General features: G+C 35.0%; 1 protein-coding gene across 5 annotated transcripts in view; it reads left to right on the top strand.

Annotated features, from left to right (window-relative positions):
* Window positions 1-12,484, top strand: part of RGS12 (regulator of G protein signaling 12) — an 86,951-nt gene that overhangs the window by 31,890 nt on the left and 42,577 nt on the right. For 4 of the 5 annotated variants that reach the window (XM_051618592.1, XM_051618596.1, XM_051618594.1 and 1 more), the window contains one exon: window positions 10,362-10,383. In XM_051618592.1, coding sequence (XP_051474552.1) covers window positions 10,362-10,383 — 22 coding nt within the window. Of the gene's footprint in view, window positions 1-4,259; window positions 4,431-10,361; window positions 10,384-12,484 lie in introns of those variants that run through there. The other variant, XM_051618595.1, reaches the window with a different exon arrangement.

Raw genomic sequence — 12,484 nt, 5'->3', positions numbered from 1 at the left:
TTTAAGGTGTGCAGCTAAAGTAATTTTTTTCTTCCAGCTCAATTTTTTTTCTTCCAGCTGGATTTTTATCCGATAAAACAAAATCCAGATGGTATGAGTTATTAAAATATCTGAAAATAAATGAAAAGTATTTATGGAATATAAGGTATTCTGAAGTATAGAGACTTCAGACCAGTTTCAGCTTCTTGTTGCTCAGAAAACACATATTTTGTAAGTAAAGGTCCTAGCTGTGTTACCGAATTTTGACATTATAGTCTTACTCTTTTTGTCTCTCTATCTCAGACTAAAATTGTTGTTACTGCTGAAAGTACAGCAGTAAAACTATCAGTCTTTAAAATGAAGGGGGAAAGCAGCAATTGCAAGGCTGAGGAAGATATAAATGCATTGTTTACTTAAAAATGAGTAGTCTTCATGGTCAGTTTTACATTGATTTTCTCAAAATCTATTGATACTTAGAGGCTTCATCTGCAGTAAGAGGAAGTTCAGGAGCGGCTCGATGTGTTTCAGTGATCTGTCACTTAATCATATCCTCCTTAATATGTAATTTACTATTGGGCTGCAAGTCAATTTCCATCTGGATGTGCAAGTTATGCTGTTTCTGCATGTTTTTATTAGTGGAGAGAATTCAGTTGTCTTAAAATGTTGAGCAACAGAGGAAAAATATTGCAATTATTTTAAAATATTTTTGAACAAGTGTATTTTTTATTATCAGTTTACAGTCAAGCTCTACAGAAGCATTTTCAAAGTTTACAATATGGCTTTCAAAACCACCTATTTGCTTTTAGAGTAGATTTCTGGATGGCAAATCTTCTGGAACTTCACACTTCAAAATGTGTACATGAGCGTCAGGAGTGCTGGCAGACAGCAGAGGGCACCCGGAACAGCAGTTTGCATTGAGTTCCTTACTTCACTGAATTTATCATATAGGAGCTCTTGGTATTTGTCAAGGCAGCTTGTATTTCAGTTATTTACACACAAACAAATTCCAAATAGTTTGGCTTGAAATATTTTTTTGTTAATATAGCCTTGGAATAGGAAGGACTTCTATCTTTAAAACTGATAGAGGGAAACTACAATGTTGTAAATATTTCTTAATCTAATCAGTAGCATTTAAGGGGCCTGTTTCATAGAATCATAGAATGGTTTGGGTTGGAAGGGAGCTTAAAGACCATCTAGTTACAACCCCTCTGCATGGGCAGGGACACCTCCCACTAGCCCAGGTTGCTCACAGTTGCATCTAACCTGTCCTTGAACAGTTCCAGGGATGTGGCAGCCACAGCTTCCCCTAGTAGCTGACAAATATGTATCTAGACAGAGTACAGACAATTTGGAGAATTCAGAAAAAACCTAATTGTGTTTTATAGCAGAGTTTTCTTAATTTATGTGTAGGCTTTGATACTCCTGCTTTTTGTATCAGTAGCCAGGGTTAGTGACCTAAATCATATTCTTAATAGATATATTTATCTCTGGCTTTCATGCAAGTACTTGTTACTTTCTTTAATATAAGCATAAAAAACCATACTTGATGAGATTTAAGATTTTTGGTGGTGCATTCTGCCAAGGTCAACTTTACTCTGGAAGTTTGTGTGACTAGAAGCTGATCCAGGGGATTGCTTCCTTCTAGTTGCCTGGTGGTTTTTGTGTGTTTTCTTTCAGGAATCAGGGATATATTAAATCCTATTCATCATTTGACAAGTTAAAACTTATCCAGGCTTCCTGTAATTCTGTCTTTCTTTTCAGCTTTTTCTGCTCTGAAATCAAGTGTATAAAAGAAAGTAGGAGCAGGAAGTAGAGGGGAGGGTAGGAGAGAAAATCAACCAAACCTGGGGTGTCTACCCCTTCCCACAGTTTAGCTTCTAAGCAGATGGATGTGGGTTTACAAATGTCATCTTTGGTATATCTGAATAAGGTTTTTAAAGCTGTTGTGTAGTGTTTTAACACTTACCATTAATAGCTTTGCAAATTAGCATTCCTTCTGCTTTTGACCTTTGAACTTTGAGTTGCCTGCCTGGTTTGCAACTATGGTGCACAAAATCACAACGTTTTGTATCTGGCAGCTGCTGAAATAACCTGTGAAAATGTACAGGGATATGGATTTTTAAAAGGGTTTTCAGAGTCACAGGACATTTCATAGCCATTATCGTTAACTGGTACTGTCTAACTGCTAGAGCTTATTTGCGGTGCTAGTAGAGTCACTGTATGGAAAAAATGTGGATGTGCAATGCTGAATTCAATGAAATAAAATCAACAGCTCTAAAAGTCTGTTTGAACTAAGGGATTATTAGGTTTATAAGACCAAGTATGAGTGCCTCGGATGTATAAAGTATTGTCCACACACAGTTCCAAACATCATTCACTACGCACGCTCTGGTGGTGCTAGTCTTGCAGCTACATCCCATTGCATGTGAGGTTATTTTTCTTCTAATCATTCTTGTGTTCTTGTAGGTGAAAAACACACCTGTTTTAACTCTGCCGGTACATTTGGTCTTTCTAGCTTCTAAAGAACTTAGGTTGAGCATTAAGTTAACACTATTGATAAAAGCCCTTTTTTGTATTACCCCAAAGGGGTGTTCACAGGAAAGTTGTCTAGGCATTTCTGATCAGTTTGGGCTTTTTACTTATCCAGAGTAAGGATTATTATGTACCTGATCACCTGCATATTTCTAATGTTATTGCTATTTGTTTTCTTAAGGTATTGACAGGGAGAATATGTTCTGCATCCCACTGGGTTTAGTGTCAAGCCATACACAACTTTTAAAAAGCCCTGGCATTTTTTCTTCCTAGAATTATAATTTTTGATACGTGTCCACACATAGTATCACTGTTCTGCTGTGCAACTACCATAGGGAATATGCTTCTTAAGTCCTAAAATAAAGGAGGGTGTAATTTGTAACTGTCTACCCACCTATTTGTTTCCATTGCATTTCTTCGTGGAATACTTGAAGAAGACATCATTCTCAAGTGCAGTGGAGTGCCTATTTAAACAACTAATCAATCATAAAAGGAACTGTGTCTATTGCAACAATTTGCTTGTGTCTCTGGAATGCCTGTTAGAGGATGGTTCCTTCATTTCAATCTGCAGTTAGCTCAAAATTTCTTCTCTAATAATTCTAAATCGAGAAGATTGAGTTTTTCTGTTAACCAAGTCTCTTCGTCCTAAACCTGAAAATGGGAAGATGTGCAGACTTGGACTGTCTTTTGCAAACCAGTGTTCTGAGATCTTGAGTAAAAGACGTTTTTCCCCCCCCCTCATTGTCTCTCTGTATAAGTTCACAGTAATATTTGCCTTCTTCATAAGGTTTTTATACCAGGGGCTCAACCTAGGAACTCTAAGGATGTGGAGGATTTCACGTGCTGAATTAAACAAGGGAGAAGGTTCCTCTTTCCTAAACTACTACTAAAAAGTCCACCTTGGCTTTAAGGACATCCCACTAGCATAAAAGTGCCCACTAATCAATCTTTCCTAGTTTGCAATTCTGTTTTTAGCAGAAAATTGTATTCTGCTTGCTTTAAAAGAAAGATCAGCGATGAATGTTTTAGATCCTAATGCTGTTTACTTGGGAATAGCAGCAAACTTCATGAAATCCTACACTTTCCATATAGAGTCTCCTGAAGACACTGCTGTCACAGGCAAGTTAACAGCACTTCCCTCTTAAATTACAAGTAGCCTATTTTGCTCTCTCTTCCCGAGGTGCTGTGCACAGAACTGTCTTGACATCAGTTAAGCGCAGTCTCAGGTAGTGAGGAGGAAAGGGCAGAATATCAGTTGGTTTCTGAAAGGGGAATTTTATCTTTAGTGGCTGTGTGCTGCTCTGAGGTTGAACTGAATATGCCAAATTTCCTTGTACTGCAGATTTTTACAGGCAGTTTATAGTGTCAACCACTGAAAAGTTAAGCAGGATAGACTCTTTGAGGTCCTACTTTATTCTGGCTTGTGTTATGTAAACCTCTGAAAATAGTGGTTTACTGTGTAAATGTTTCTATCACTAATGTTAGGGTGATTAACTAATGTTTTTCTGAAAACTGTCTTGGAAATCTGTTTTATTGAATACAGGACTATCACACAATTCAACATCGTTTTCTTTTCCTGATTTGTTATAGGAGACGTTCTGAAATACAATCAGCATAATTTATATAAAATGATCTAGCTTTTCTGGTGAGAGATAATTGAGATCTAATCTGAATCCCTGACGAACCACAGCTTCCTGCATTGGCCTGTTGCTATGGGTAACATAAAGGGAGTAAAATAGAACTTCATACGAAATGCCTTTAAACTTTACTGGCATGTACAGGCATGGAGCAGGGTTGAAATTTTAGTTTAATCTTTGAGAAGCTGATGTGTTAAGGAAATGCTGTTTCCATATTAAGTGAAGATGAATTTAGGAAGAGTGCTGTTAGGAAAAATAACTGCTGTTTCTTATGAAGAGCGGGTAAGTGATATGAATTATATTTAGCTAAGGCAAGGCATTGTTGCAGTGAGAAATTAGAGGAGGCTATTGTTATTGGCACAAAATTAAGAGAATGTTACCACCTTCAGAATGTTTTTTGCTTATCCTTTAAGCCTTTTTACTGTAGAGTATTTGAGTTAAAATTCCTTTGTAAATGCAACCACTGGATTTTATTGTCAGAGAGGAGTAAAGGGAATCTTATTGTACCAACTAGCATTCAGATTTTGAGATGTATGTATGAGCTGTGATCGATATGTATAAAAATGAGTGTGCTTTAATCTGTGCCTATTTTTTAATTCTGTGCAGTGTATATGCTTTCTGTACCAGTCTATCAAAATCATATCTCTAAGTAAAACAGTATATATATTTTTTATATATCTTTATAAAAATAATTTTAAGAATGGATTTGACATTCAAGCTACTGTGCTAAGATTGATTTTGTTTGGGGTAAAAATTTTAACATCTATTTTTAAAAGGAATCCCAAATGTCGTATAATTTATTGTTCATATATTGCTTCTTATGAATTCAAATATTTGAAAAATATATTTAACTTTTAGAGAAGAATGTATTCAGTGAAATTATTGCATAGTAGTTGTACTGTATTTTTTCCTTGGAAATTGTTATCTATCATACTTTTCTGTTAACTATTATCAATGCACTTATTTGTTGGCAGAGGACACTGAAAGTGGCATTCTTGAGGGGACATTCTTTGAATATAATTCTAGAGAATCAAATTAATTGCAGTAATATTTTGAAGTTTAGGTGAGAAATACTTTGCGATTATTTATTAGAAGGGAAATCTAGCAATAATTTATAAGTAATACAACTTTCTTTTTTTATTTAAAATGTTAGAAAAATGTTTATCGTATTTTGAGACCTGATCTCCCTCCCAGAGATCATTTGAGTCCATGGCATTTGTACAATGTTAAAGCTGTAATGCATTTAAAAGGATAAAAATCCCAGGTCTGTAATGTAAGTCCTGGAGTAAAGTGACTGAAGATCTTGTAATTCATACCTTGGCAAAAGGAGAAGTTGCTTCGGGTGATTTGGTGGGGAGTTTGAACAAAGCTAGGTGCAAGAAGGCAGTCAACTGAGTGATAGGCTTTCCCTGAGCTAAATTACAATATTTTATAAAAGTTGGCTATTTTATTTCATTCTGGTGCTTCATCTCTTAAAGAACAGGTTTCCCAAACTTGTTTCGTATTTTGACATCATATGAGAAAATCAATTTGGAGGGTGTGTGAAGATAGGTATGCTATTCCAAGCTGTGGAAGGCTTAATTAGAGGGGATTTTGTAAAAGACTGTGTAGTATAATCCTGTACTAGGTAAGTCTAATGAATTCTGAAGGCAGCAGTCAGAGACTTCTTTGAATGCAGGAAAAAGCCAATGCTTGTATTGGAAGAAAGTGCTTTAGAAAGGACACATAGAGAGGTCATTTTTAATCCCTTTTTCTCTGAATCTTTCTGGATGCCCAGGAGAGAAAGAAAACGTTTCTCTTTAGTCTGTGATTTTGTTGTTGTTAAGGTAGGAGAGAGGAATACTTTTTCAGTTTACTTATATATTGTATCCTTCCACATCTCAGAAGGAGCTGGAAATATATCTGACTTTTTTGACTCAGGAAGGCACTCGCCCACATTCTATTAGCAGAGGTGATTTCGTGTTGCTCAATTTATTGCTCAGGCCTGGCATTCCATATTATGTGTCACTCCTAGTATCCTGCTCTTTCCTTTTGTTCTTCTCAAGTACTTTAGCATGACTTTGACTTGAGTGACAAATTTTAAGGTGGAGAAAAAGGATTTATTTGTATTTTCTTACCTGAGTAGTCTGTATACATGGATTTATTTGCTCAGGGTAGTGCATGGAAAATGAGTAGGGTATTTGGGAGGTTTCTGCATCACAGTTTTGTGGCAGACTTTGACAGCACTTAATTTCCTGGGACCTGATCCATGTAAAATAGAACATACAAAATGGAGCAAAGTGGATTTTCTGGATAAGAGTTTCTGGCAGCTGAGAGATGTCATCAGACTAGTTTCATGTAGTGGTGCACACATCTAGCAGGTTATAAATCATAAAAGCTAAAAGATACAGGTTGTTTCATTGTTAAGAATTATTCTCCTTTATGCCCCGTCTCTCTTTTTACCCTGTTACTGGTGCAAGATGCTCTGTTGTCTACTTCTGTTCTGGAACAAAAAGTCTATGCACTCACAAAGTAATTTTCTTCCTGTTAATTAGTGTAAGCTAATACTCTTTTAGATTTGGAGCAAGGAAATCCTGAAACTACATTAAAAAAATCATGGGCCCTTCTGGTTTTTCCACTTAGCAAAGAAAGATGATACAAAGAGAAATTTTACATGCTTTCTCTTAATCAGAACTTTGTGCTATCTAATATATGCTGAAGCATTTGCCAGTTTGCAGAGACCAAGAGCATCATCCATGGTGTATGATAACTGGGAAGCCACTGTTCATCTTGCTGGCCCAGGCACTGGGCTCCTCACCTAGATCACAGGCATCCAGATGTTGCCCTGCAGTCTAGGGCAGAGTTGCATCCTTCACCTCTGTGGGGTGGGTGTACCTCTGTACCTCAGCTGCTAATCCAGCTAAATGAGCAAGCAGAGTTCCTATGAACAGATATACTGGAAGACATTAGTTTTCCTTAACTAGATTTATTTATTATTTTGGTAATTTGTCACCATCAGACTCCTGGCATATACCGTGGGTTTTTACTAAACCTATTTGGAAGTCAGGGTAATTTGAAGAACTAATTTCAGTTCTTATCTGGTTGTGAAAGATTTGAGGGTTGAATACAATTAGATTTTATCTCTGGGTGATAGTTCATATGTACATTCACCAAATGAATATGTGTGTCCTATCATTTGGAATGACATACTTAAATACTTTTTTTCTCAAATCTTCACATTAGCTCTAACTGGCACAGGGTCAAGCCTTATCCTTCCTCATCTTTCAGAAATGGCTGTGGGAACTGTTTGATTTTATAGCTTTTTAATGAGTTTGTTTTATTAATAGGTAGTTCTTAATATATATGTAAGGTTAAATTTAATGTATAAATTTCTATGTATAATGGATCAAATTCTGTCCTGAAGAGCCTCCAGTGGTGGTGAGGGCTGTAGAATGAATAACAGCCCTGAACATATACTGAATTTTTAAAATGAGATCATCATAGTATTAGAAAAATCTGGTCTTGCAACTTATACCTTTGGACAAATCTAGACAAGTTTGAGCTGAACAGTTTAGAAGAGAAACTTCTTAGATTAAATGTGAACTGTGTGCAATTTCTGACATATCTAAGTATTCAAAAACATGTTTTGAACATATTACTGCAAATTCTTACACAATAATTACAAGCTTAAGTTTCTAGCTGGTTTTGTTGAATGAAGTAGATCTAGTTCAGTTACATAAATGAATGTAAAGACGTTCTTAAAATAAATTTTATTCTGTGTCCTACAGAAATAAACTGATACTGCTTGAGCTGTGCTGGGTGGTTTTAGTGACATTGTAATGTAAAAAAAATAAATAAATCATATAGTAGGAATATATCAAAGGGAAATTTGAAATATTTAATAGCACAAAAATAGGTGGTTGATATTTAGATGAGACATTCTGTTCTAACTGTGAATCCTATTTTTTTTTAAATTTTTTTTTTTTTAATGCTTAAACATAATAATTATTAAGGCCTTGCTTGGAGAGATTTTAAGATGTTGATACATGTCATGTAACTTGCATTAATGAAGCATTTAAAATAAACACACAAAACCAACCCATGGTGAGTAGGAAGATCAATGCATTAGTGTATGCTAAATGGGTTGAGGTGAAATGGTATCTCATTGTCCATAGAACTTAATGAAGTGGTGCTAATATTGTAATGTTTGACCTTTTCTATGAAATCACACAATTTTTCCTTTCAAATGATATTTTTAAATTGTTACCTTCACAGGTTTTGAAAAAAAAAAAAGTGTAAATATTATTCTTACTATCACGAGAATCCTATTTTTCTTGATACTTTTCAAAAACATGGAGTACATGGTGTTTGAATCTAGATTCATGCAAGCTGCCAAAGTAAATGACCTTTCCTGAAGTGTATATATTTTGAAAGTATCTTTATTTTTTCTGCCTACTGTGGAAACTGATACTATTACTTTACTTTGAGTCATCCTTTTCTTCATTCTTTGAGAAATTTCATTGGAATTGTTTATTCCTCAGCTGTTCCGTACAGTAGGTGAATAAGAAATTAAAATTAATAAAACAGAGCTCAGTAGTGTAAAATAAATTCTCTCAATTACAAGCATGAATTAAGGTACAGCTTCTGAATGTGTAATATGCTTCCCAGACTTATGGGCAAAATAGAAATAGAAGAGATCTCCTAAGCCTCACTGAAGGACTATAAGCAAAACAGTAGCACCTTTTTGATACCTGAAACATTGTGGTTAAAGAAACCTGATATGCCTGGGTACACTTTTGATTATATTATTATTCTTCTTCACAGATTCAGAAGCATTTATTTTTGTGTAGTTAAGCAAGAAGTGCCATATTTATTTTTTTTAATCTTTTCCATGAAAGATGTATTTGTGTTTATCTGAACCAGAGGAATGATGGCCATGGAGACAAGTTTAGACTTTGAAAGTTCCAAAATACTTGTATTAAAAACTAGATCAGATTCTCTGATGATGATGTGAATGGTGAGGCCACAACAGTTCATAACAAGTGATGTTCTTCAGATAATCTTAAGAGTAGATGAAATCCTGCAGTGAAATGCCAGAAAAACCAAAAGAAATGAGAAGATATTATTCTCTTAAGGATTACTCAAGGCTTTTGTGCATTTTGAAGAGGAGAGGGAAAGGCTGGAAAATACAGAAAAACTATAGGGAAACAGCTTTTCTCTTGAGTTATGTGTATATGTATGGGGTTTTTTTTCTGTGTATTCCATCTTGGAAATATTGTAGATACATAGGGTATTCTTCTCTAGCTTTTAAAAGAGAAGTACAAAATAAGAGATTTTCTTTTTAACTGCCTAGAAAGCTATTTAATGATTCAAAGACACTTTATATGACCAGGAAAAGATTCCCCAAATTAAAAGTGTAATATTTTTTTAAATAGCCTTTAAAAATCAATAGAATTTCAATCTAAAAATAAGCTGCCCTTCTAATTTTTCACTCAGCTGACTTTTGAGGTGTAAACTCTGGAGGACTTGTTTGGGAAACGGTCACTTACTTGATTCTACAGAAATGTTAGCTGCCTTGAGGTAATTTGTGGTCCAAGGTAAGAAGTTTAGGGAAGACAAGCACATAAACGTCAATATTACACTTGAAGACTAATTGTCCTTGTAAATTTTATGTAACATGCTACTACAGGTGGTGAGGAGTTCTTACCAACTTACTGGAAACCTTTAACATTCTGTAGGTTCTGTGGAAGTCAGAAGTGAATGGCAGGGGAAATTTTCAGAGTCATCTGACTGACAAAATACCAAATTTTAGTTTTGATTCCACATATATCCAGATATTGGAGCAAAATAAAGTACATGAGGCGGTGTTTTCATTTCAGGTCTTCTCAGCTTTAAGGTACTTGCTTTCTCACATATACCAACCAATTGGCTATTCATTGAAGAAGAACTGTTGGGATCAGTGTAGCTGCTCCCAGCAGGAAGTACTTCATCCAGTAAATATTGTGGGATCAAGTTCCAGTACAGTGTTTAAAAGGTTTGGAGTAAATTTCATGGTGGGGAGGAAATGCTTGAGAAAGTAGCACCTGATTTCTTTAGATTTTCATTTGTTGTTTTACCTGTAGTTAATGAGATGATAAAAGTAGCTAACACTTCAAATATTATGGGAAGCTCAGGAATTTCTTAATTCTTACCATGAAACTTGAGTAACGCTTATTTTTCTCTTTCTTATTGCAGTCAGCAACTGTTTCTGATGGAGGTAAGCTGAAGCCTGTTTTTACTTTTATAATGAAAAAGAATAAATTTTCCACATTAATCAACGTAATATGTAGTAAATAAGATGTTATATTACAAGATGTGATTCCAGCGTGGTGCAGAACTCTTGTGACTTCTTTGGGAACTTTGCCAATTAAAATATTGCAGAATTATGTTCACATACTTTTCACTGATTTATTTGGATAATTTTTTTTTGAGGCATATCTCTCTGTATATGCACTTTTTGTTTCTAACTAGGCTTCTTTATTCATAATAATAAAGAGGCAGAGCTGGTAGACTTGCTGGTAGACATATGTTTGGATGGTAGGTAAAATCTTAATCTCTGTTTTATTGCCCTTTACATATTCAGTTTGCTTTTGAAGAGGTATGATCTAGCTCCTCAGTTGTAAGCTGTGTTGCTGCATTTGTTGAGGTTAACATTTCTTCACAGCGTGATGCATTTTGAGAAAGGGGTAAGTAATTTGATATTTGTAAAACCCCAGCATGGAGCTTTTGCAGTCCTGGAGTACTTCTAAGTAAACTTTATGACACCTAAGCTTGTTTATTTTGATTTGAACATGGCTTTAATGTTTTAAAGGATGTCCACTCTTTGATAAACATTAGAAGATGCTTTCTCTGAACCTTTGAAGTTAATTGAAACAGTTTAAGTATGTTTCCTTAATGGAATCTTTATGGAGTTTGTATAGTTTAGGGTATAGAAGAGATGGCTTTTCTCACTTGCCTTGCTTGGCTGGAGTTGATTCACTTGATCCTGCAAAGAAGCACATGTATGTATTATTAATTTTGCTACTCTTTGACAACAGTACAAGACAATTTATTAAATAAAAAGGGGACCAACTGTGTTGTTGTAATTAATGCAGTGAGATTGAGGAAATATTTTGAATGGTAAGGATATTTTTTTATATTACATGCAGATGTAAATGCAATAATAGCAATGCTATTCACAAAACCCCATCATGTCCTAATTTCTGATTCCTTGCAAAACTAAAACTGTAGCTGAGAGAAATGGTACTGTTTGGGTCCTTTTAACAGTGTCATTTTCCACTCTCTGGCTGGCTTTTATCAGGTGTTTTCCTTCTCTACTGCTGACACAGTCTACTGTGTTAACAGTGCCTCTGTTTAGATGAGAAGATAGACTCTATATTGTATCGTTCTTGTCTGCAAAGTAACAAAAGAAGGAAACAGAAAATAATTTTGTCTATGCCTCTTTGTTTCTAAAATGCAGCCTGTTTTTATGGGAAAAATAAATCTTTTTTTCCCCCGTATGTTACGTGCTTGATATCACAATCAAGACAAAGCGCAGACTTTTTTTAATCTGTGTATGTAGTAGATTAAGTTACAGGTGGTGAGGGGCAAAAAATTTGATTGATCTTTTTTAGCTAAAATGGAATGTGTTTGCATCTTGTCTCCATGAGGGTTCTTGTTCCACATTAATGAAAATTATTGTACTTCTGTTGCCTATCCAAAATTGGAGATCCTCATGATAGTACTCATATGATAGACATTTCAAGCTTTTTGTGTTCCAGCTGGAAATTTGTTTTAAAGATCTGACTTCCTTTCAGTTCTGCCAATACAGCTTCTGATTGTGTTTTTGCAGTTAATTCTATACACTTTTGTGAAGTCATGAAGCCTAAGGGTCATGTAGGTGGTAGAGGTAAAAGAACAGATAATAACTTATATGCATTTTCGTGCCGAGTTGAGTGAACTATTTTTTTCAGCTAGTGCTGAAGATTTAACATGGACTCTCCATTGTTTTATGCTACTTAAGGGGGAAGAGGAATGTAATTTATGTAAAAAGTGGTAGTTGTACTATACTGAGTAACACTGAATCTGTGCTTAGATGCCTGGAAAGTGGATAGGAAAATTAAGAACCAGAGACACTATTACTAGAATAAGTGAAATGAAATAAAATCCCAATTCATTTCATTTAGAGCTGCATTGAGTAAAAAGCTTTGATTCATGTCTAAATTACATTTTCAGGCTTTCATTTTATTTAATATGTCACAGCACTGAAATTTTTTCGATCTTTTCTAATCTCACTAATACTTTAATAGCTCCACAGATTTACATGTTTCAGGGCATTT

The sequence above is a fragment of the Apus apus genome, chromosome 4, assembly GCF_020740795.1.
Source record: "Apus apus isolate bApuApu2 chromosome 4, bApuApu2.pri.cur, whole genome shotgun sequence".
NCBI classification, from domain to species: domain Eukaryota; kingdom Metazoa; phylum Chordata; class Aves; order Apodiformes; family Apodidae; genus Apus; species Apus apus.
Note: the sequence above shows the minus strand (reverse complement) of the source record. Positions and strands in the feature narration are given on the sequence as shown.